Here is a 25,043-nt window from a genome sequence, read left to right as displayed (position 1 = left end):
ATTTTATCCATATAGCTAGCCCAGGTAAAGGAGAAACTTCCAAATATGAGGTACAGTTTCTATTGAATGTGTACTTCTTTTCAACCATTATAAAGTCCAAAAATCCTTAAGTCATACTATATGTAAGTCAGGGACTGTACACTTTAATCATTTCATTTCTTCTCTCATTCCCTGCATAAAATGTTCTAATTCATCATCTTGTAGATTTTATGAAGACCTACAAGACATTCTAGAACTAACACCCAAAAAAGATGTCATTTTTATCATAGGGGAGAGGAATGCAAAAGTAGGGTGTCAAGAGATACCTGGAGTAACAGGCAAATTTAGCCTTGGAGTACGAAATGATGTGGAGCAAAGGCTAATAGAGCTTTGCCAAGAGAACACACTAGTCATAGCAAACATCATCTTCCAACAACATGGGAGACAATGCAACACATGGACATCACCAGATGGTCAACACTGAAATCAGACTGATTATGTTCTTTGCAGCCAAAAATGGAGAAGCTCTATACAGTCAGCAAAAACAAGACCAGGAGCTGACTGTGGCTCAGATCATGAACTCTTTATTGCAAATTCACACTTAAATTGAAGAAAGTAGGTAAAACCACTAGACCAGTCAGGTATGACCTAAATCAAATCCCTTACGATTATGCACTGAAAGTGACAAATAGATTAAAGGGATTAGATCTGATAGATAGAGTCTGAAGAACTATGGACGGAGGTTTGTGACATTGTACAGGAGGCAGGGATCAAGACCATCCCCAAGAAAAAGAAATGCAAAAAAAGCAAAATGGTTGTCTGAGAAAGCCTTACAAATAGCTGTGAAAAGAAGAGAAGCTAAAGGCAAAGGAGAAAAAGAAAGATGCAGAATTCCAAACAATAGCAAGGACAGATAAGAAAGTCTTCCTCAGTGATCAATGCAAAGAAATAGAGGAAAACAATAGAATGGAAAGACTAGAGATCTCTTCAAGAAAATTAGAGATACCAAGGGAACATTTCATGCAAAGATGGGCACAATAAATGACATAAATGGTATGGACCTAACAGAAACAGAAGATATTAAGAAGAGGTGGCAAGAATACACAGAAGAACTATACAAAAAAAGATCTCCATGACCCAGATAATCATGATGCTGTGATTACTCAACTAGAGCCAGATATCCTGGAATGTGAAGTCAAGTGGGCCTTAGGAAGCATCACTACAAACAAAGCTAGTGGAGGTGATGGAATTCCAGTTGAGCTATTCAAATGCTAAAAGATGATGCTGTGAAAGTGCTTCACTCAATATGCTAGCAAATTTGGAAAACTCAGCAGTGGCCACAGGACTGGAAAAGGTCAGTTTTCATTCCAATCCCAAAGAAAGGCAATGCCAAAGAATGCTCAAACTACTGCACAATTGCACTCATCTCACACGCTAGTTAAGTAATGCTCAAAATTCTCCAAGCCAGGCTTTAACAGTATGTAAACTGTGAAATTTCAGATGTTCAAGCTGGATTTAGAAAAGGCAGAGGAACCAGAGATCAAATCACCAACATCCACTGAATCATAGAAGAAGCAAGAGAATTCCAGAAAAACATCTACTTCTTTATTGACTACAATAAAGCATTTGACTGTGTGGATCACAACAAACTGTGAGAAAATCTCCAAGGGACTGGAATACCAGATCACCTTTCCTGCCTTCTGAGAAATCTGTATGCAGGTCAAGAAGCAACTGTTAGAACTGGACATGGAACATCAGACCGGTTTTAAAAGGGGAAAGGAGGACTTTAAGGCTATATATTGTCACCCTGCTTATTTAACTAATAAGCAAAGTACACCATGCAAAATACCAAGCTGGATGAAGCACAAACTGGAATCAAGATTGCCTGGAAAAATATCAATAACTTCAGATATGCAGATGACACCACCCTAATGGCAGAAATCAAAGAGGAACTAAAGTGTGTCTTGATAAAAGTGAAAGAGGAGAGTGAAAATGTTGACTTTAAAACTCAACATTCAAAAAATGAAGATCATGGCATCTGGCCCCACCATTTCATGGCAAATAGATGGGGAAACAATGGAAACAGTTATAGGCTTTAATTTCTTGGGTTCCCAAAAATCACTGCAGATGGTGATTGCAGCCATGAAATTAAAAGAAGCTTGCTCCTTCGAGGAAAAGCTATGACCGACCTAGACAGCATATTAAAAAGCAGAGACATTAATTTGCCAACAAAGGTCCATCTTGTCAAAACTATGGTTTTTCCAGTTGTCATGCATGGATGTGAGAGTTGGAATATAAAGAAAGCTGAGCACAGAAGAATTGCTGCTTCTGAAATGTGGTGTTGGAAAAGACTCTTGAGAGTCCCCTGGACTGCAAGGAAATCAAACCAGTTAATCCTAAAGGAAATCAGCCCTGAATATTCATTGAGAGGACTGATGCTGAAGCTGAAACTCCAAAACTTTGGCCACCTGATCTGAGGAACCTGATGCTGGGAAAGACTGAAGGCAGGAGGGGAAGGGGATGACAGAGGTTAAGATGTTTGAATGGGACCACTGTCTCAATGGATGTGAGTTTGAGCAAGTTCCAGGAGTTGGTGATGGATAGGCAAACCTGACATGCTGCTGTCCATGGGGTCACAAAGAGTCGAACACAACTGAGCAATTGAACTAAACTAGCCAACGAAAAAGACATTCATGACCAAGATAATCACGATGGTGTGATCACTGACCTAGAGCCAGACATCCTGGAATGTGAAGTCAATTGGGCCTTAGAAAGTATCACTACAAACAAAGCTAGTGGAGGTGATGGAATTCCAGTTGAGCTATTTCAAACCCTGAAAGATGATGCTGTGAAAGTGCTGCACTCAATATGCCAGCAAATTTGGAAAACTCAGCAGTGGCCACAGGACTGGAAAAGGTCAGCTTTCATTCCAATCCCAAAGAAAGGCAATGCCAAAGAATGCTCAAACTACCACACAATTGCACTCATCTCACATGCTATTAAAGTAATGCTCAAAATTCTCCAAGCCAGGCTTCAGCAATATGTGAACCGTGAACTTCCAGATGTTCAAGCTGGTTTTAGACAAGGCAGAGGAACCAGAGATCAAATTGCCAACATCCTCTGGATCATCGAAAAAGCAAGAGAGTTCCAGAAAAACATCTATTTCTGCTTTATTGACTATGCCAAAGCCTTTGACTGAGTGGATCTCAATAAACTGTGGGAAATTCTGAAAGAGATGGGAATACCAGACCACCTGACCTGCCTCTTGAGAAACCTATATGCAGGTCAGGAAGCAACAGTCAGAACTGGACATGGAACAACAGACTGGTTGCAAATAGGAAAAGGAATATGTCAAGGCTGTATATTGTCACCCTGCTTATTTAACTTCTATGCAGAGTACATCATGAGAAACGCTGGGCTGGAAGAAGCACAAGCTGGAATCAAGATTGCCAGGAGAATATCAATAACCTCAGATATGCAGATGACACCACCCTTATCGCAGAAAGTGAAGAGGAACTAAAAAGCCTCTTGATGAAGGTGAAAGAGGAGAGTGAAAAAGTTGACTTAAAGGTCAACATTCAGAAAACGAAGATCATGCCATCTGGTACCATCATTTCATGGCAAATAGATGAGTAAACAGTGGAAACAGTGTCAGACTTTATTTTTTGGGCTCCAAAATTACTACACATGGTGACTGCAGCCATGAAATTAAAAGACGCTTACTCCTTGGAAGAAAAGTTATGAGCAACCTAGATAGCATATTGAAAAGCAGAGATGTTACTTTTCCGACAATGGTCCGTCTAGTCAAGGTTATGGTTTTTCCTGTGGTCATGTATGGATGTGAAAGTTGGACTGTGAAGAAAGCTGAGCGCCAAAGAATTGATGCTTTTGAACTGCGGTATTGGAGAAGACTCTTGAGAGTCCCTTGAACTGCAAAGAGATCCAACCAGTGCATGCTAAAGGTGATCAGTTCTGGGTGTTCATTGGAAGGACTGATGCTGAGGTTAAATCTCCAATACTTTGGCCACCTCATGCAAAGAGTTGACTCATTGGAATAGACTCTAATGCTGGGAGGGATTGAGGTCAGGAGGAGAAGGGGACAACAGAGGATGAGATGACTGGATGGCATCATTGACTCGATGGACATGAGTCTGAGTGAACTCTGGGAGATGGTGATGGACAGGGAGGCCTGGTGTGCTGCGATTCATGAGGTCTCAAAGAGTCGGACACGACTCAGCGACTGAACTGAATTGAATTGAGCCTATTAATATTGCTGGCTATCAAATGTAGCAAATTCCTTGAAAATAGTTTTAAGTCATTTTGTTTTTATCCATTTCATCCTGTCATGTTGCTTTTAACATATTGGGCATTAAATTATTCTGTCTTTGATCAACTACACTTCTCATTTTATATATTGAAAGTTGAAGTCCATTGCTGCTGTAAAGATGACTTAACTATAAATTTCATAATTTAAAAATGGGGAAAATATAATATTCTGCTGCACTGGCAAAACTATTAATATTATTTCATATGAGTTTTTGCCCCGTACATCTAGATACTATTAATGACAGTTTCTTTGTGCACCAAGGACAGCAGCATCCACATATCTAGGTACAAGTAATGCTTTGTGCATACAGTATGCCATGTTTCTTTTTCTAGCTCTGAAAATACCATGAAACATCTTACCCTTTGATGTCAACTTCACTGCATCTAGCATGTTTTCACAGGCAGCCAATTCCTGTCAAAATAGAGAAAACTTTCAGTTTATGGTTTAGTAACAAATTATTTAATTAAGGGGAAAAAAAAGGGCATTCTGCACACCTGCAGGATCTTTAAGTTCCCCAAACAGGGATTCAATCCATGTCATGGCAGTAAAAGCACCAAGTCCTAACCAGCAGACTACCAGGGGATTCCTAGTAACAAATTATTAAGATGATAATCATGAAGTTTTTATTGAGCATTTATTAACTTATGATGTTGTGGGTAGTATTAAAAGTGAGTCAGATTTAACTCCAGTCATCTAGAAACTTAAAATTCAAAATAACATATGCAACAAGATAATAAATATACAGAGAGATTAACTATGTCAATACATCACTCCTATGAAGGTCTATCTATGTAACTAGGTAACTATCTAGGTAACTAGCTTCGAATACAATGAAATCAGGAAGTAAAGCCCAAAGGTTCTCTGAGCATTCGAGGTAGATATAACAAAGTCTATGTATTATAAATTTCATAGACTTTACAGAGAAGTCTGTTGTATTTGCTTATTAGGTGTTCTTTCCAACTTAACACTAGAATTTATTTGGCTTTTTAATATCATTTTTTCTACACCTTCAAATTAATTTTTCACAGTTTTGATCTCATATTTGGAAAGGCAATCACCATTTTGGAATTATAAAAATAGTGACTTTTGTTTCTTTCTTAATTTTTTTTTCCAGTTTTCTTTTTTGAGATATAATTAACATATAACATTGTATTAGTCCAAGGTGCACAACATAATGATTTGATGTATGTATACACTGTGAAATGATTGCCACAATAAGTTTAGTTAACATTAGTGACGTCATATAGTTACAATTTATCTCTTGTGATGAGAACTTTTAAGATCAACTCTCTTAATAACTTTCAAATATGCACTACAGTTTTGTCAACTATGGGCTTCTCTGATAACTATGGCCACTGTACATGACATTCCCAGAGCTTATTTATCCTATACTTGGAAGTCTTTACCCTTTAACTACCTTCAGCCATCTCCCCAACCCCCACCTCCCACCTCTAGGAACCACCAAACTGTTTTAAGTTCTATATATTAATAATTGATTAATTTGCTTTCATCTGTGTGTAAGAAGGTGGAATTTCACATTTGTTTTTTTCCCCAATTATCACAAAACTGTTTAAACTTTTTAAACATAAATTTATTTATTTTAATTAGAGGCTAATTACATTAAAATATTGTATTGGTTTTGCCATACATTGACATGAATTCACCACGGGTGTACATGTTTTCCGCATCCTGAACCCCCTTCCCACCTCCCTCCCCATACTATCCCTCTGGGTCATCCCAGTGCACCAGCACCGAGCATCCTATATCATACATTGAACCTGGACTGACGATTCGCTTCACATATGATAATATACATGTTTCAATGCCATTCTCCAAATCATCCCACCCTTGCCCTCTCCCACAGAGTCCAAAAGACTGTTCTATACATCTGTATCTCCTTTGCTATCTTGCATACAGAGTTATCATTACCATCTTTCTAAATTCCATATTTATGCATTAGTATACTGTATTGGTGTTTTTCTTTCTGGCATACTTCACTCTGTATAATAGGCTCCAGTTTCATCCACCTCATTAGAACTGATTCAATGCATTCTTTTTAATGGCTGAGTAATACTCTATTGTGTATATGTACCACTGCTTTCTTATCCATTCATCTGCTGATGGACATCTAGGTTGCTTCCATGTCCTGGCTACTATAAACAGTGTTGCAATGAACATTGGGGTACACCTGTCTCTTTCAATTCTGGATTCCTCGGTGTGTATGTCCAGCAGTGGGATTGCTGGGTCATATGGCAGTTCTATTTCCAGTTTTTTTAAGGAATCTCCATACTGTTCTCCATAGTGTCTGTACTAGTTTGCATTCCCACCAATAGGGTAAGAGGGTTCCCTTTTCTCCACACCCTCTCCAGCATTTATTGCTTGTGGACTTTTGGATAGCAGCCATTCTGACTGGCGTGAAATGGTACCTCATAGTGGTTTTGATTTGCATTTCTCTGATAATGAGTGATGTTGAGCATCTTTTCATGTGTTTCTTAGCCATCTGTATGTCTTCCTTGGAGAAATGTCTGTTTAGTTCTTTGGCCCATTTTTGATTGGGTTGTTTATTTTTCTGGAATTGAGCAGCAGGAGTTGTTTTTATATATTTGAGATTAATTCTTTGTCAGTTGCTTCATTTGCTATTATTTTCTCCCATTCTTAAGGCTGTCTTTTCACCTTGCTTATAATTTCCTTTGTTGTGCAGAAGCTTTTAATTTTAATTAGGTGCCATTTGTTTATTTTTACTTTTCTTTTCAGTATTCTGTGAGGTGGGTCATAGAGGATCCTGTTGTGATTTATGTCAGAGAATGTTTTGCCAATGTTTTCCTCTAGGAGTTTTATAGTTTCTGGTCTTAGGTTTAGATCTTTAATCCATAATGAGTTTATTGTTGTGTATGGTGTTAGAAAATGTTCTAGTTTCATTCTTTTACAAGTGGTTGACCAGTTTACCCAGCACCACTTGTTAAAGAGATTGTCTTCTCTCCATTGTATATTCTTGCCTTCTTTGTCAAAGATAAGGTGTCCATATGTGCGTGGATTTATCTCTGGGCTTTCTATTTTGTTCCATTGATCTATATTTCTGTCTTTGTGCCAGTACCATACTGTCTTGATGACTGTGGATTTGTAGTAGAGCCTGAAGTCAGGCAGGATTATTCCTCCAGTTCCATTTTTCTTTCTCAAGATTGCTTTGGTTATTTGAGGTTTTTGTATTTCCATACAAATTGTGAAATTATTTGTTCTAGCTCTGTGAAAAATACCGTTGGTAGCTTGATAGGGATTGCATTGAATCTATAGATTGCTTTGGGTAGTATACTCATTTTCACTATATTGATTCTTCTGATCCATGGACATGGTATATTTTTCCATCTATTAGTGTCCTCTTTGATTTCTTTCACCAGTGTTTTATAGTTTTCTATATATAGATCTTTTGTTTATTTAAGTAGATATATTCCTAGGTATTTTGTTGTTGTTGTTGTTGCAATGGTGAATGGAACTATTTCCTTAATTTCTCTATTTTCTTATTATTAGAGATTTCTGTGTGTTGATTTTATACCCTGCAACTTTACTATATTCACTGATTAGCTCTAGTAATTTTTTGGTGGAGTCTTTAGGGTTTTCTATGTAGAGGATCATGTCATCTGCAAACAGTGATAGTTTTACTTCTTCTTTTCCAATTTGGATTCCTTTTCTTTATTTTTTTGCTCTGATTTCTGTGGCCAAAACTTCCAAAATTATGTTGAATAGTAGTGGTGAGATTGGGCACCCTTGTCTTGTTCCTGACTTTAGAGGAAATGCTTTCAAGTTTTCACCATTGAGGATAATGTTTGCTGTGGGTTTGTCATATATACCTTCTATTATGTTGAGGTATGTTCCTTCTATTCCTGCTTTCTGGAGAGTTTTTATCATAAATGGATGTTGAATTTTGTCAAAGGCTTTCTCTGCATATATTGAGATAATCATGTGGTTTTTATTTTTCCATTTGTTAATGTGATGTATTACATTGATTTATTTGTGGATATTGAAGAATCCTTGCATCCCTGGGATAAAGCCCACTTGGTCATGGTGTATGATCTTTTTAATGTGTTGTTGGATTCTGATTGCTAGAATTTTGTTAAGGATTTTTGCATCTATGTTCATCAGTGATATTGGCCTGTAGTTTTCTTTTTTTGTGGGATCTTTGTCAGGTTTTGGTATTAGGGTGATGGTGGCCTCATAGAATGAGTTTGGAAGTTTACCTTCCTCTGCAATCTTCTGGAAGAGTTTGAGCAGGATAGGTGTTAGCTCTTCTCTAAATTTTTGGTAGAATGCAGCTGTGAAACTGTCTGGTCCTGGGCTTTTCTTTGCCGGAAGATTTCTCATTACAGTTTCAATTTTTTGCTTATGATGAGTCTGTTAAGATTTTCTATTTCTTCCTGGTTCAGTTTTGGAAAGTTGTATTTTTAAGAATTTGTTCATTTCTTCCACTTTGTCCATTTTATTGGCATATAGCTGCTGATAGTAGTCTCTTATAATCCTTTGTATTTCTGTGTTCTCTGTTGTGGTCTCTCCATTTTCATTTCTAATTTTATTGATTTAATTTTTCTCCCTTTGTTTCTTGATGAGTCTGGCTAATAATTTGTCAACTTTATTTATTGATTTAATTTTGCTCCCTTTGTTTCTTGATGAGTCTGGCTAATAGTTTGTCAACTTTATTTATCTTCTCAAAGAACCAGCTTTTGGCTTTGTTGATTCTTGCTATGGTCTCTTTTGTTTCTTTTGCATTTATTTCTGCCCTAATTTTAAAGATTTCTTTCCTTCTACTAACCCTGGGGTTCTTCATTTCTTCCTTTTCTAGTTGCTTTAGGTGTAGAGTTAGGTTATTTATTTAACTTTTTACTTGTTTCTTTTTTTTTAATTATAAATTTTTTATTTTTTAAACTTTACAAAATTGTATTAGTTTTGCCAAATATAAAAATGAATCCGCCACAGGTATACATGTGTTCCCCATCCTGAACCCTCCTCCCTCCTCCCTCCCCACACCATCCCTCTGGGTCGTACCAGTGCACTAGCCCCAAGCATCCAGTATCGTGCATTGAACCTGGACTGGCAACTCGTTTCATACATGATATTTTACATGTTTCAATGCCATTCTCCCAAATCTTCCCACCCTCTCCCTCTCCCACAGAGTCCATAAGACTGTTCTATACATCAGTGTCTCTTTTTTTGTCTCTTACACAGGGTTATTGTTACCATCTTTCTAAATTCCATATTTATGCGTTAGTATACTGTATTGGTGTTTTTCTTTCTGGCTTACTTCACTCTGTATAATGGGCTCCAGTTCATCCACCTCATTAGAACTGATTCAAATGTATTCTTTTTAATGGCTGAGTAATACTCCATTGTGTATATGTACCACAGCTTTCTTATCCATTCATCTGCTGATGGACATCTAGGTTGCTTCCATGTCCTGGCTATTATAAACAGTGCTGCGATGAATATCGGGGTACAGATATCTCTTTCCCTTCTGGTTTCCTCAGTGTGTATGCCCAGCAGTGGGATTGCTGGATCATAAGGCAGTTCTATTTCCAGGTTTTAAGGAGTCTCCACACTGTTCTCCATAGTGGCTGTACTAGTTTGCATTCCCACCAACAGTGTAAGAGGGTTCCCTTTTCTCCACACTCTCACCAGCATTTATTGCTTGTAGACTTTTGGATTGCAGCCATTCTGACTGGTGTGAAATGGTACCTCATAGTGGTTTTGATTTGCATTTCTCTGATAATGAGTGATGTTGAGCATCTTTTCATGTGTTTCTTAGCCATCTGTATGTCTTCTTTGGAGAAATGTCTATTTAGTTCTTTGGCCCATTTTTTGATTGGGTCATTTATTTTTCTGGAGTTGAGCTGCTTTGTATATTTTTGAGATTAGTTGTTTGTCAGTTGCTTCATTTGCTATTATTTTCTCCCATTCTGAAGGCTGTCTTTTCACCTTGCTAATAGTTTCCTTTGTTGTGCAGAAGCTTTTAAGGTTAATTAGGTCCCATTTGTTTATTTTTGCTTTTATTTCCAATATTCTGGGAGGTGGGTCATAGAGGATCCTGCTGTGATGTATGTCAGAGAATGTTTTGCCTATGTTCTCCTCTAGGAGTTTTATAGTTTCTGGTCTTACATTTAGATCTTTAATCCATTTTGAGTTTATTTTTGGGTATGGTGTTAGAAAATGTTCTAGTTTCATTCTTTTTAAGTGGTTGACCAGATTTCCCAGCACCACTTGTTAAAGAGATTGTCTTTAATCCATTGTATATTCTTGCCTCCTTTGTCAAAGATAAGGTGTCCATATGTGCGTGGATTTATCTCTGGGCTTTCCATTTTGTTCCATTGATCTATATTTCTGTCTTTGTGCCAGTACCATACTGTCTTGATAACTGTGGCTTTGTAGTAGAGCCTGAAGTCAGGTAGGTTGATTCCTCCAGTTCCATTGTTGTTTCTCAAGATTGCTTTGGCTATTTGAGGTTTTTTGTATTTCCATACAAATTGTGAAATCATTTGTTCTAGCTCTGTGAAAAATACTGTTGGTAGCTTGATAGGGATTGCATTGAATCTATAAATTGCTTTGGGTAGTATACTCATTTTCACTATGTTGATTCTTCTGATCCATGAACATGGTATATTTCTCATCTATTAGTGTCCTCTTTGATTTCTTTCACCAGTGTTTTATAGTTTTCTATATATAGGTCTTTAGTTTCTTTAGGTAGATATATTCCTAAGTATTTTATTCTTTCCATTGCAATGGTGAATGGAATTGTTTCCTTAATTTCTCTTTCTGTTTCTCATTATTAGTGTATAGGAATGCAAGGGATTTCTGTGTGTTGATTTTATATCCTGCAACTTTACAATAGTCATTGATTAGTTCTAGTGATTTTCTGGTGGAGTCTTTAGGGTTTTCTATGTAGAGGATCATGTCATCTGCAAATAGTGAGAGTTTTACTTCTTCTTTTTCCAATTTGGATTCCTTTTCTTTCTTTTTTTGCTCTGATTGCTGTGGCCAAAACTTCCAAAACTATGTTGAATAGTAATGGTGAAAGTGGGCACCCTTGTTTTGTTCCTGACTTTAGAGGAAATGCTTTTAATTTTCCCCATTGAGGATAATGTTTTTCTGTGGGTTTGTCATATATACCTTCTATTATGTTGAGGTATGTTCCTTCTATTCCTGCTTTCTGGAGAGTTTTTATCATAAATGGATGTTGAATTTTGTCAAAGGCTTTCTCTGCATATATTGAGATAATCATATGGTTTTATTTTCCATTTGTTAATGTGATGTATTACATTGATTTATTTGTGGATATTGAAGAATCCTTGCATCCCTGGGATAAAGCCCACTTGGTCATGGTGTATGATCTTTTTAATGTGTTGTTGGATTCTGATTGCTAGAATTTTGTTAAGGATTTTTGCATCTATGTTCATCAGTGATATTGGCCTGTAGTTTTCTTTTTTTGTGGGATCTTTGTCAGGTTTTGGTATTAGGGTGATGGTGGCCTCATAGAATGAGTTTGGAAGTTTACCTTCCTCTGCAATCTTCTGGAAGAGTTTGAGCAGGATAGGTGTTAGCTCTTCTCTAAATTTTTGGTAGAATGCAGCTGTGAAACTGTCTGGTCCTGGGCTTTTCTTTGCCGGAAGATTTCTCATTACAGTTTCAATTTTTTGCTTATGATGAGTCTGTTAAGATTTTCTATTTCTTCCTGGTTCAGTTTTGGAAAGTTGTATTTTAAGAATTTGTTCATTTCTTCCACTTTGTCCATTTTATTGGCATATAGCTGCTGATAGTAGTCTCTTATAATCCTTTGTATTTCTGTGTTCTCTGTTGTGGTCTCTCCATTTTCATTTCTAATTTTATTGATTTAATTTTTTCTCCTTTGTTTCTTGATGAGTCTGGCTAATAATTTGTCAACTTTATTTATTGATTTAATTTTGCTCCTTTGTTTCTTGATGAGTCTGGCTAATAGTTTGTCAACTTTATTTATCTTCTCAAAGAACCAGCTTTTGGCTTTGTTGATTCTTGCTATGGTCTCTTTTGTTTCTTTTGCATTTATTTCTGCCCTAATTTTAAAGATTTCTTTCCTTCTACTAACCCTGGGGTTCTTCATTTCTTCCTTTTCTAGTTGCTTTAGGTGTAGAGTTAGGTTATTTATTTAACTTTTTACTTGTTTCTTTTTTTTTTATAAATTTTTTTTTTTTTAAACTTTACAAAATTGTATTAGTTTTGCCAAATATAAAAATGAATCCGCCACAGGTATACATGTGTTCCCCATCCTGAACCCTCCTCCCTCCTCCCTCCCCCCACCATCCCTCTGGGTCGTACCAGTGCACTAGCCCCAAGCATCCAGTATCGTGCATTGAACCTGGACTGGCAACTCGTTTCATACATGATATTTTACATGTTTCAATGCCATTCTCCCAAATCTTCCCACCCTCTCCCTCTCCCACAGAGTCCATAAGACTGTTCTATACATCAGTGTCTCTTTTTGTCTCTTACACAGGGTTATTGTTACCATCTTTCTAAATTCCATATTTATCGTTAGTATACTGTATTGGTGTTTTTCTTTCTGGCTTACTTCACTCTGTATAATGGGCTCCAGTTCATCCACCTCATTAGAACTGATTCAAATGTATTCTTTTTAATGGCTGAGTAATACTCCATTGTGTATATGTACCACAGCTTTCTTATCCATTCATCTGCTGATGGACATCTAGGTTGCTTCCATGTCCTGGCTATTATAAACAGTGCTGCGATGAATATCGGGGTACAGATATCTCTTTCCCTTCTGGTTTCCTCAGTGTGTATGCCCAGCAGTGGGATTGCTGGATCATAAGGCAGTTCTATTTCCAGGTTTTAAGGAGTCTCCACACTGTTCTCCATAGTGGCTGTACTAGTTTGCATTCCCACCAACAGTGTAAGAGGGTTCCCTTTTCTCCACACTCTCACCAGCATTTATTGCTTGTAGACTTTTGAATTGCAGCCATTCTGACTGGTGTGAAATGGTACCTCATAGTGGTTTTGATTTGCATTTCTCTGATAATGAGTGATGTTGAGCATCTTTTCATGTGTTTCTTAGCCATCTGTATGTCTTCTTTGGAGAAATGTCTATTTAGTTCTTTGGCCCATTTTTTGATTGGGTCATTTATTTTTCTGGAGTTGAGCTGCTTGTATATTTTTGAGATTAGTTGTTTGTCAGTTGCTTCATTTGCTATTGTTTTCTCCCATTCGGAAGGCTGTATTTTCACCTTGCTAATAGTTTCCTTTGTTGTGCAGAAGCTTTTAAGGTTAATTAGGTCCCATTTGTTTATTTTTGCTTTTATTTCCAATATTCTGGGAGGTGGGTCATAGAGGATCCTGCTGTGATGTATGTCAGAGAGTGTTTTGCCTATGTTCTCCTCTAGGAGTTTTATAGTTTCTGGTCTTACATTTAGATCTTTAATCCATTTTGAGTTTATTTTTGGGTATGGTGTTAGAAAGTGTTCTAGTTTCATTCTTTTACAAGTGGTTGACCAGATTTCCCAGCACCACTTGTTAAAGAGATTGTCTTTAATCCATTGTATATTCTTGCCTCCTTTGTCAAAGATAAGGTGTCCATATGTGCGTGGATTTATCTCTGGGCTTTCCATTTTGTTCCATTGATCTATATTTCTGTCTTTGTGCCAGTACCATACTGTCTTGATAACTGTGGCTTTGTAGTAGAGCCTGAAGTCAGGTAGGTTGATTCCTCCAGTTCCATTGTTGTTTCTCAAGATCGCTTTGGCTATTCGAGGTTTTTTGTATTTCCATACAAATTGTGAAATCATTTGTTCTAGCTCTGTGAAGAATACTGTTGGTAGCTTGATAGGGATTGCGTTGAATCTATAAATTGCTTTGGTAGTATACTCATTTTCACTATGTTGATTCTTCGAATCCATGAACATGGTATATTTCTCCATCTATTAGTGTCCTCTTTGATTTCTTTCACCAGTGTTTTATAGTTTTCTATATATAGGTCTTTAGTTTCTTTAGGGAGATATATTCCTAAGTATTTTATTCTTTCCATTGCAATGGTGAATGGAATTGTTTCCTTAATTTCTCTTTCTGTTTTCTCATTATTAGTGTATAGGAATGCAAGGGATTTCTGTGTGTTGATTTTATATCCTGCAACTTTACAATAGTCATTGATTAGTTCTAGTGATTTTCTGGTGGAGTCTTTAGGGTTTTCTATGTAGAGGATCATGTCATCTGCAAATAGTGAGAGTTTTACTTCTTCTTTTCCAATTTGGATTCCTTTTCTTTCTTTTTCTGCTCTGATTGCTGTGGCCAAAACTTCCAAAACTATGTTGAAGAGTAATGGTGAAAGTGGGCACCCTTGTTTTGTTCCTGACTTTAGAGGAAATGCTTTTAATTTTTCCCCATTGAGGATAATGTTTTCTGTGGGTTTGTCATATATACCTTCTATTATGTTGAGGTATGTTCCTTCTATTCCTGCTTTCTGGAGAGTTTTTTATCATAAATGGATGTTGAATTTTGTCAAAGGCTTTCTCTGCATATATTGAGATATTCATATGGTTTTTATTTTTCCATTTGTTAATGTGATGTATTACATTGATTTATTTGTGGATATTGAAGAATCCTTGCATCCCTGGGATAAAGCCCACTTGGTCGTGGTGTATGATCTTTTTAATGTGTTGTTGGATTCTGATTGCTAGAATTTTGTTAAGGATTTTTGCATCTATGTTCATCAGTGATATTGGCCTGTAGTTTTCTTTTTTTGTGGGATCTTTGTCAGGTTTTGGTATTAGGGTGATGGTGGCCTCATAGAATGAGTTTGGAAGTTTACCTTCCTCTGCAATCTTCTGGAAGAGTTTGAGCAGGATAGGTGTTAGCTCTTCTCTAAATTTTTGGTAGAATTCAGCTGTGAAGCCATCTGGACCTGGGCTTTTGTTTGCTGGAAGATTTTTGATTAGTTTCAATTTCCGTGCTTGTGTTGGGTCTGTTAAGTTTTTCTATTTCTTCCTGGTCCAGTTTTGGAAAGTTGTACTTTTCTAAGAATTTGTCCATTTCTTCCACGTTGTCCATTTTATTGGCATATAATTGTTGATAGTAGTCTCTTATGATCCTTTGTATTTCTGTGTTGTCTGTTGTGATCTCTCCATTTTCATTTCTAATTTTATTGATTTGATTTTTCTCCCTTTGTTTCTTGATGAGTCTGGCTAATGGTTTTTCAATTTTATTTATCCTTTCAAAAAACCAGCTTTTGGCTTTGTTGATTTTTGCTATGGTCTCTTTTGTTTCTTTTGCATTTATTTCTGCTGTAATTTTTAAGATTTCTTTCCTTCTACTAACCCTGGGGTTCTTCATTTCTTCCTTTTCTAGTTGCTTTAGGTGTAGAGTAAGGTTATTTATTTAACTTTTTTCTTGTTTCTTGAGATATGTCTGTACTGCTATGAACCTTCCCCTTAGCACTGCTTTTACAGTGCCCCATGGGTTTTGGGTGGTTGTGTTTTCATTTTCCTTCATTTCTATGCATATTTTGATTTTTTTAAAATTTCTTCTATGATTATTTGGTTATTCAGCAGCGTGTTGTTCAGCCTCCATATGTTGGAATTTTTAATAGTTTTTCTCTTGTCATTGAGATCTAATCTTACTGCATTGTGGTCAGAAAGGATGCTTGGATTGATTTCAAATTTTTTGAATTTACCAAGGCTAGATTTATGGCCCAGGATGTGATCTATCCTGGAGAAGGTTCCATGTGCACTTGAGAAAAAGGTGAAATTCATTGTTTTGGGGTGAAAGGTCCTATAGATATTAATTAGTTCTAATGGTCTATTGTATCATTTTAAGTTTGTGTTTCCTTGTTAACTTTCTGTTTAGTTGATCTATCCATAGGTGTGACTGGGGTACTGAAGTCTCACACTATTATTGTGTTATTGTTCATTTCCCCTTTCATACTTGTTAGCATTTGTCTTACATATTGTGGTGCTCCTATGTTGGGTGCATATATATTTAAAATTGTTATATCTTCTTCATGGATTGATCCTTTTATCGTTATGTACTATCCTTCTTTGTCTCTTTGCATAGCCTTTGTTTTAAAGTCTATTTTATCTGATATGAGTATTGCTACTCCTGCTTTCTTTTGGTCTTCATTTGTGTGAAACATCTTTTTCCAGCTCTTCACTTTCAGTCTGTATGTGTCCCTTGTTTCGAGGTGGCTCTCTTGTAGACAAGATATATAGGGGTCTTGCTTTCATATCCATTCAACCAGTCTTTGTCTTTTGGTTGTGGCATTCAACCCATTTACACTTAAGGTAATTATTGATAAGTATGATCCTGTTGCCATTTATTTTGTTGTTTTGGGTTCAAGTTTATACACTCTTTCTGTGTTTCCTGTCTAGAGAAGATCCTTTAGCATTTGTTGGAGAGCTGGTTTGGTGGTGCTGAATTCTCTCAGCTTTTGCTTGTCTGTAAAGCATTTGGTTTATCCTTCATATTTTAATGAGATCCTTGCTGGTTACAGCAATCTGGGCTATAGGTTATATTCTTTCATCACATTAAGTATGTCCTGCCATTCCCTCCTCGCCTGAAGAGTTTCTATTGAAAGATCAGCTGTTATCCTTATGGGAATCCCCTTGTGTGTGTGTGTGTGTGTGTGTGTGTGTGTGTTTCCCTTGCTGCTTTTAATATTTGTTTTTTGTTGTTGATCTTTGTTAATTTGATTAATATGTACCTTGGGGTGTTTTGCCTTGGGTTTTTCCTGTTTGGGACTCTCTGGGTTTCTTGGACTTGGGTGATTATGTCCTTCCCCATTTTAGGGATGTTTTCAACTATTATCTCCTCAAGTATTTTCTCATGGTCTTTCTTTTTGTCTTCTTCTTCTGGGACTCCTATGATTCGAAGGTTTGGGCATTTAACATTATCCCAGAGATCCCAGGCAAGAATACTGAAGTGGGTTGTTACTTCCTTCTCCAGGGAATCTTCCCAACACAGGCATCAAGCCCACATCTCCTGCATTGGCAGGCAAATTTTTTACTGCTAAGGCACCAGGGAGACCCTATTATGTACTATATTCACATATATATCTAAGAGAACTTCTAGACTCTCCATTCTGTTCCAGTGATCTATCTCTGCATCTATACTTATAGATTACTATAATATTTTAATTACTGACAGCTTTAGAGTTTCTGGTAGGAATCACCTCCACTCATCACTGTTCTTTTTGGAATTTTTCTAGAAACGGTCACACATTTATTCTTCTTGGAGATTTTGACTGGAATCACATTAAATTTATAATTGAAAAAGTCTTTAAAATACATAAGGAAGACAGCAAGGGCCAGATTATATAAAGCATTGCTAAGAAATTTGGATTTTATTCTCAGTGCAACCAGAACCCAATGAAGTTTGAGCATTTTGGCTGCTGTTTTGAGCACCTTCCCTAAGATACTGTAAGTTCTTTGAGGGCAACAACTATATTTTAATAATCTGATATCCTTTATAGTGGAGCTTCCCAGGTGGCTCAGTGGTAAAGAATGTTCGTGCCAGTGCAGGAGACACAGGATTGATACCTACGTTAGTAAGATAACTTGGAGAAGGAAACTGCAACCCACTCCAGTATTCTTGCCTAGAGAATCCCATGGACAGAGGAGCCTACAGTCCATGGGATCACAAAAGAGATGAACATGACAGTGATTAAAAAGCAGCAACATCCTTTATAGTACTTAGCACATGGCCTTCCCCTAGTACATACTCAATGTTCACATAATGAACAAAAAATCAGTATTAGCAGTACACAGTCCTTCTTATGGATCACCAATTATCCAAAAACCACATTTTGAGAACCACCATTAAAAAAGGCTTTAAATGAAAAGTCTGATAAGCAGGAAGTTATGGCTGCCTAGCCATAAAGTGGCTAGATCGCCAAAAAATGCTGTGGTGTGGTGATTAATAGGATAAAACAGATGCATACAAAAGATGCTTGGAAGAGTTTTAAGACTCTTGGCAGAACAGTAAGTAAAACCTGCAAAACTTTCAGTTAAGGAATGAGTTATTATGATGGCAAACTCTCATGAATTCATTTACAAAGAGAATGTCTTGCAAACTTAGCAATGAATACGAGTTAGGATGAATAGATACATATGTATTAGAGAAGATCATGTAAAAGCAAATGAATCATATTCATGTCTGTGATGCAGAATAATTTATCTCTTCTATTATTTTCTACAGTGAATATTATTTAAATTATTTCCAAGAAACATATAGTGTTTATTTAGGCACAAGAGGCAAATTCAAAAGTAAATGTGGTTAGGAACTTGAGAGATACAGGTTCACTAAAGTCAGAGAATCTAGTGGTATGTTTTTCCCTTGGTGATAACAATGGGCCCTTTTTGTAAAGATAAGGAAGGTAAGTTTTCTGGATAGAGAGATTCATTGTTGTTCAATAATAATTTTATTAACTGCCAACTGAATGTCAGATACTAAGCTAAAAATGCTCTTTAAAATTATTTTCTACCTGGAAAAATATGGTTCAAGAATAATTACCATGTTGGGCATAGTATTTTGATTGATGACCTACTCATGTGGATTAATGCCAATTAGGGAAATTATGTGGGAACTCTGGGGGATAGAATAGAATGGAAGGCATGGAAGGATAGATAACCCACTTCTTACAGATCTGTAACCAGGCCTAGCATCATTTTGACAGACAGATTTCACTCGAAAACTTCCGGTATTTTATTTTGCCCATGAAAACACATTCTATGATCCAAGGGAACAGGAACTTGGCCTAATTTAAATTATATATTAGATGGAAACAGTTCCATTACAAAAATAGTTTATGAATGCCTTGTTCCAGCCACATATTTATTCCTTTAAAAACATCTAACCAACTGCTTTTATATGGAATTGTTTAGGTTGTGTGTCACATAAATGATTGCCTTGAGTGCCACAGAGCTCCAGCATAGTAGCTATGGCTAATTGTTTGTCCCTTTTACTGCACTGGGATGAATTCCAAGAAAACAATTAAAATGAATTTTTAAATCAGAAATTTTAACCCCGATCCTTGGACTCTTAGGAGGATATCTGTGGATGGGCTTCAGTAGTCAAACAACAGTCTGAAATTATACATAAAAAAATTGTTGTGGACAAATATTGTTTCTGGACAGTTAATCATGAGATTCCACAAGTAGGTGTGGTCTTCAAACAAAGATACCATATCCTAAAATCTTAGCTATTATTAGCTTGAAATTCTATCACTGACAGGTCATTCATGTGAGTTAAGCATTCCTTTTATTGAAGATCCTTTTTTAAAGTTAAAATTTCCCAGGAGGGATAACACATTAGGTCCCTGAAATATCTATGAATTGGTTCCCCCTTGATTTTTTAAGCCCCCTACTATAAGTCAAGCAATTAATATGTCATCATTTTATACTCTGAATCATTATAACAATCTTGTGAATAGATAGTATTATGATCTTGATTTTAGATGTGAAAACAGAAGCTTATAGAACTTAAGTAACTTCCATTAATTTATATATATGAGTCATAACTAACAGAGCTGGGAGTCAGACACGACTGAGCAACTTCACTTTGACTTTTCACTTTCGTGCATTGGAGGAGGAAATGGCAACCCACTCCAGTGTTCTTGCCTGGATAATCCGATGGACGAAGGAGCCTGGTGGGCTGCCGTCTATGGGGTCGCACAGAGTCGGACACGACTAAAGTGACTTAGCAGCAGTAGCAGGATTCAGAAAGAATATGCCTTCCATACCCTCAGCCTTAAACTAATGCCATGAAGCTCTATGGAATGAAGAGAAAGCAGCTTACTTTAATTAGATGCAGGATTTCTGGGCAGTCTTGAGCCTCCACAGGTCTTACTCTAAAAGAAGTCACACTTGGTTGCCTCATGCTTGATTGGCTCCTGCCTGGTTGCCTCAAGCTTGGCTGCTTCATTCCTAGTTGGCTCATGCATGTTTGGCTTGTGCCTGATTGGCTCGGGCCTAGTTGACTCATGATTGATTGGCTCAGGCCTAGTTGCAGTTGACTCAGGCCTGGCTGACTTGTACTTGACTGGCTTGTATTTGATTGGCTCATGCCTGTTTGCTTCATGCCTGATTGGCTCAGGACTTCTTGCCATGTGCCAGATTGCCTCATGCTTATTTGGCACAGACCTGGTTGCCTCATGCCTAGTTGACCAAGTTGGTTAGTGTCAGCTAAGCTTGTGCTTCGTTGGTTCACGTCCAGTTGCTTCATACCAAGTAACCTCGTGCCTGGCTGGTTCATGTCTGGTAGGCTTGATTGATTCATACCCAGTTGACTCATGTCTGGTTGGCTGAGGGCTAGTTGGCTTATGACTAGTTGATGGATTGTGGGTTGGCAGAGGACTGGTTGGCCAATGACTGAGTGCCTTGATGTAATAGGAGCCCTTAACTACAGTTCTGTGGTGGGAGGCTGTAGGATGTTTCTGTTTTTCCTCAACTTGATTCGTTCTTTGAGATACCCCTCTATCAAGACTAGAATGGGAAAATAAAGGAGTGCTATCTAAAGATTATTAATGCCTCTGATTTGCTGGAGCTGACACCACCAGCTGTCACAGCTGTATGCTTATCTGGGTTTCAGGTTGTCATCTGGCCTTTCCCTGCCAATGGGCCAGAAGTGAGGGGCAGAAGAAAATGACCCTGGGAGACTATTACTGCCGCACCACCTTGCACTGCCTCACAGCAATGAAGTCACAATACCCTTATTTACATGTGTACGTGCTCCCCCAAGTGGTGAGGGAGAGGGTGAGGCAGGGCCTGCTTGACCACTTTATTTCCTCCTCCCAAGAGCGACAGGGCTGAAACAAAAAGCTAGAAGGAAATCTCAGAGCATATGCTTGACATTCATCCTCAGTGCCCACTGTTTTAACCAACCAATTTAAAGATATTTGCCCTAAACCTTTTTGTTTTCCCCATTCTCCAGCCCTGAAATAATTCACTTCCTATTTTTGTTCTAACTTTTACTTATTATCTTTTCCCCACACCATAGAGGTAGAATATTTAAAAGAGTTCTCCTAGAGAGGTGTTCAAGTCCCTAATGAAGAAGATATTTCTTTACAAATAATTAAGAATATCTGCGGCTACTACTTTTTGAATTATTTTCTGACCTTGGTTCAGTGGGAACATTTTTTTTTTACATTTTGACATTCAATCCCACAGCAACCCTATTATACCCAATTCTAAGGAAATTTATTCAAAAGATTTGGTAACCTAACCAAGATCTGAACAGTTGGCAAAGAGCCTGAATTCAGACCCTGGTCTATCTGATTCCAATTCCAGGATTTTTACCATAATATTATCCTGTCCGTTATACGCACTATACTTATCTCCACCCCCCATATCTGTGAGATCAGGTATGTTGTCCTTTCATCCCATCTCCCCTCATAGAATTCCTTTTCCTATCTTTTTATCTGTTGGATCACTTCCTTAATAACATAGATTATGTGCTGGTGCTAATATTGTTGTAGATGGAGTGTCTTGTATTTTTTTAAAACATACCAGAAAATGTTGGTTGAAGCTGTGAAGTCTCACAGTTTGCTAATAGGTCTCTATGTATGCATTACTTCATTTAATCATCAAAGCAGGGGGGTTGTCCTAAGATGGCAGAGGAATAGGATGGGGAGATCACCTTCTCCCCCACAAATTCATCAAAAGATCATTTGAATCCTGAGGACATTCCACAAAACAATTTCTCAACACTGGTGGAGGACACCAGGCACCCAGAAAGGCAGCCCATTCTCTTCAAAATGAGGTAGGACAAAATGTAAAAGATACAGAGAGAATCAAAAGAGTTAGGGACAGAGACTTGTCCCAAGGAGGGAGTCATGAAAGAGGAGAAGTTTCCACACACCAGGAAACCCTCTCAATGGTGGATCTGTGGGGTGTTTTGGAATTTCAGAGGGCAACGTAATGGAAGGCGGAAAAAAACCCACAGATTACTCGCCTAACTGCAACTCCCAGCAGAGAAGTAGCCCAGACGCTCACATCCACCAACAGTGAGTGGGGGCTGAACAGGGAGGTACGGGCTGCATGCTTAGGGCAAGGACTGGGCCTGAATGCCCTGAGGACAATCTGAAGGAGCAACAACCCAAACTGTGGGATAGCCAGAGAGAGAAGGAAAAAGAGAGAGAGAGAGAACTTTCCCATGAAAAGCTCTAACCTAAGGAACTGCTGGGCCTGCTCACAAAACAAAGGACTGAGCAAATGCAGAGGAGAACTAGCCAGCTGCAGACAGGCTCATCCCCCTGCTGGAGGCAGAGAGGCAGGTGGGTGGCAGCCAGAGCTGGAAGGTGAGGGGCAATCTCGGCCCCAGATATGGCATCCTCCACCAAACCGTGAGCAGGCTCCTGGTTGCTAACCAAGGTTTCCTGGGATCCTGGACAGTTGACATCCACCAGGAGGGTCGCAGTCAGAGATCAGCTCCCCAGAGGAGACACACAGCACACCAGAGATGGGGCTCTAGCACTGCACCCAGGAAACCGAGGGGCTGGGACCAGGGAGGTGATAAGATGCACTGCCCACCTGGGAGAGTGTGCTCACCAAGCACCTGGTCACCTGAGCTGCTCAGACTTGGAAAGGGCACAGAATGCAGAACAAACCGAGTCTGTGCCTTTGTGGAGTACTTGAGAACTGGAACCTGAGCAGTTTAGACCTGGGAAGTGCACGCAACCCAGGGCCCGCTTTAGACAGTTCCCCTGCAGAGCAACCTGGAGCCTGAGCAGTGTAGGCCAGAAAAGCAAACACACCATGAGCTGGGGCAAACCCAATGTGGCTCAGACATTGCGAGTACTCTGCACACATGCCAGTGTTATTGGTTTGCAGTGTTCCACCCTCCCCACAGCACAACTGAACAAGTGAGCCTAAATAAGTGACCACTTTCACCCCCTTGTATCAGGGCTGAGAATAGACACTGAAGAGACTTGAAAACACTGGAAGCCGAAATAAACAAAGAAGAGGGAACTGCTCTGGAAGTGACAGGTGAAACAGATTAAAACCTTGTAGTTAACATTGACTCAGCATTGGAAGGGGCCTACAGATCTTGAGAAGAAGTATAAGCTGTAATAAGAAAAAATCCGAAACTGAACTGACCCCACACTGCCCTCAACAGCTCCAGAGAAATTCCCAGATATATTTTACTATTATCATTTTTTAATTTGATTTTTTAAGTTCTTTATTACTCCTTTAATTTTCATTTTTATAACCTATTATTACCTTGCCAAAAAAAGACCCTATTTTTAAAGCAAATTTCATATGTATTTTTTATAAATTTTGTGATTTTGTTTTTGGTTTTTAATATTGTATTTTTGAGAGTCTAACCTCTAGATTTTTAATCTTTGCTTTTTGGTATTTGTTATCAATTCTGTACCTTTCATAATACAATCTTCAGTACCCATTTTTACTTAGGAGTCTGATTACTGGCTTGATTGCTCTCTCCTCTTTTGACTCTCCTTTTTCTCCTCCAGGTCACTTCTATCTCCTCCTTCCCCCTTCTCTTCTTTACCTAACTCTGGAATCTCTTTGGGTGTTCTGGGCTGTGGAGAATACTTAGGGAACTGATTACTGGCTAGATCCATCTCTCTCCTTTTGACTCCCCTCTTCTCCTCCTGGCCACATCTATCTCCCTCCTCCCTCTTCTCTTCTCTATGTAACTCCATGAACCTCTCTGGCTGTTTCAGAATGTGGAGAGTATATAGGGAATTTATTACTGACTATATTGCTCTCTCCCTTTTTGACTTATTACTGACTATATTGCTCTCTCCCTTTTTGACTCCCCCTCTTTTCCACCTGGTCATCTCTATCTCCCTTGTCCCTCTTCTCTGCTCTTCTCCATGTAACTCTGTGAACTGCTCTTGGTGTTCCTCACCGTGGAGAATCTTTTCACCATTAGCCTAGATGTTTTATCATTGGTGCTGTATGGATGGAGAAGTTTTGAAGCTGATGAAAGAAATCAAAGATGACACAAATAAATGGAGAAATAGACAATGTTCATGGGTCGGAAGAATCAATATAGTGAAAATGAGTATAATACCCAAAGCAATCTAAAGATTCAATGGAATCCCTATCAAGCTACCAATGGTATTTTTCAGAGAACTAGAACAAATAATTTCACAATTTGCATGAAAATACAAAAAGCCTCAAATAGCCAAAGCAATCTTGGATAGAAGAATGGACCTGGACTAATCAACCTGCATGACTTCAGACTATACTTCAAAGCTACAGTCATCAAGACAGTATGATACTGGCACAAAGACAGATATATAGATCAATGGAACAAAATAGAAATCCCAGAGATAAACCCATGCACCTATGGACACCTTATCTTTGACAAAGAAGGCAAGAATATACAATGGAGAAAAGACAATCACTTTAACAGTGGCGCTGGGAAAACTGGTCAACCACTTGTAAAAGAATTAAACAAGAACACTTTTTAACACCATACACAACAATAAACTCAAAATGGATTAAAGATCTAAATGTAAGACCAGAAACTATGAAACTCCTAGAGGAAAACATAGGCAAAACACTCTCTGACATAAGTCACAGCAGGATCCTCTATGACCCATCTCCCACAGTAATGGAAATAAATGACCCAATCAAAAAATGAGCCAAAAAACTAAACAGACATTTCTCCAAAGAAGACATACAGATGGCTAACAAACACATGAAAAGATTCTCAACATCACTCATTAGCAGAGAAATGCATATCAAAGCCACAA

General features: G+C 38.0%; 1 protein-coding gene across 1 annotated transcript in view; it reads right to left on the bottom strand.

Moving 5' to 3' along the window:
• SATL1 (spermidine/spermine N1-acetyl transferase like 1) overlaps nt 1–20,572 on the bottom strand; it is a 28,960-nt gene extending 8,388 nt beyond the window's left edge. Inside the window, exons 1-2 of the mRNA XM_070366583.1 lie at nt 20,117–20,572; nt 4,666–4,717 (exon numbers count right to left, since the gene is read on the bottom strand). Of these exons, the coding sequence (XP_070222684.1) occupies nt 4,666–4,717; nt 20,117–20,572 (508 nt within the window). The remainder of the gene's footprint in view (nt 1–4,665; nt 4,718–20,116) is intronic.
• Nucleotides 20,573–25,043: the final 4,471 nt, after the last annotated feature.

The sequence above is a fragment of the Bos mutus genome, chromosome X (genome assembly GCF_027580195.1).
Source record: "Bos mutus isolate GX-2022 chromosome X, NWIPB_WYAK_1.1, whole genome shotgun sequence".
Taxonomy (NCBI): Eukaryota; Metazoa; Chordata; class Mammalia; order Artiodactyla; family Bovidae; genus Bos; species Bos mutus.
The sequence above is the reverse complement of the archived record's forward strand: the minus strand, read 5'-3'. Positions and strand labels throughout refer to the sequence as shown.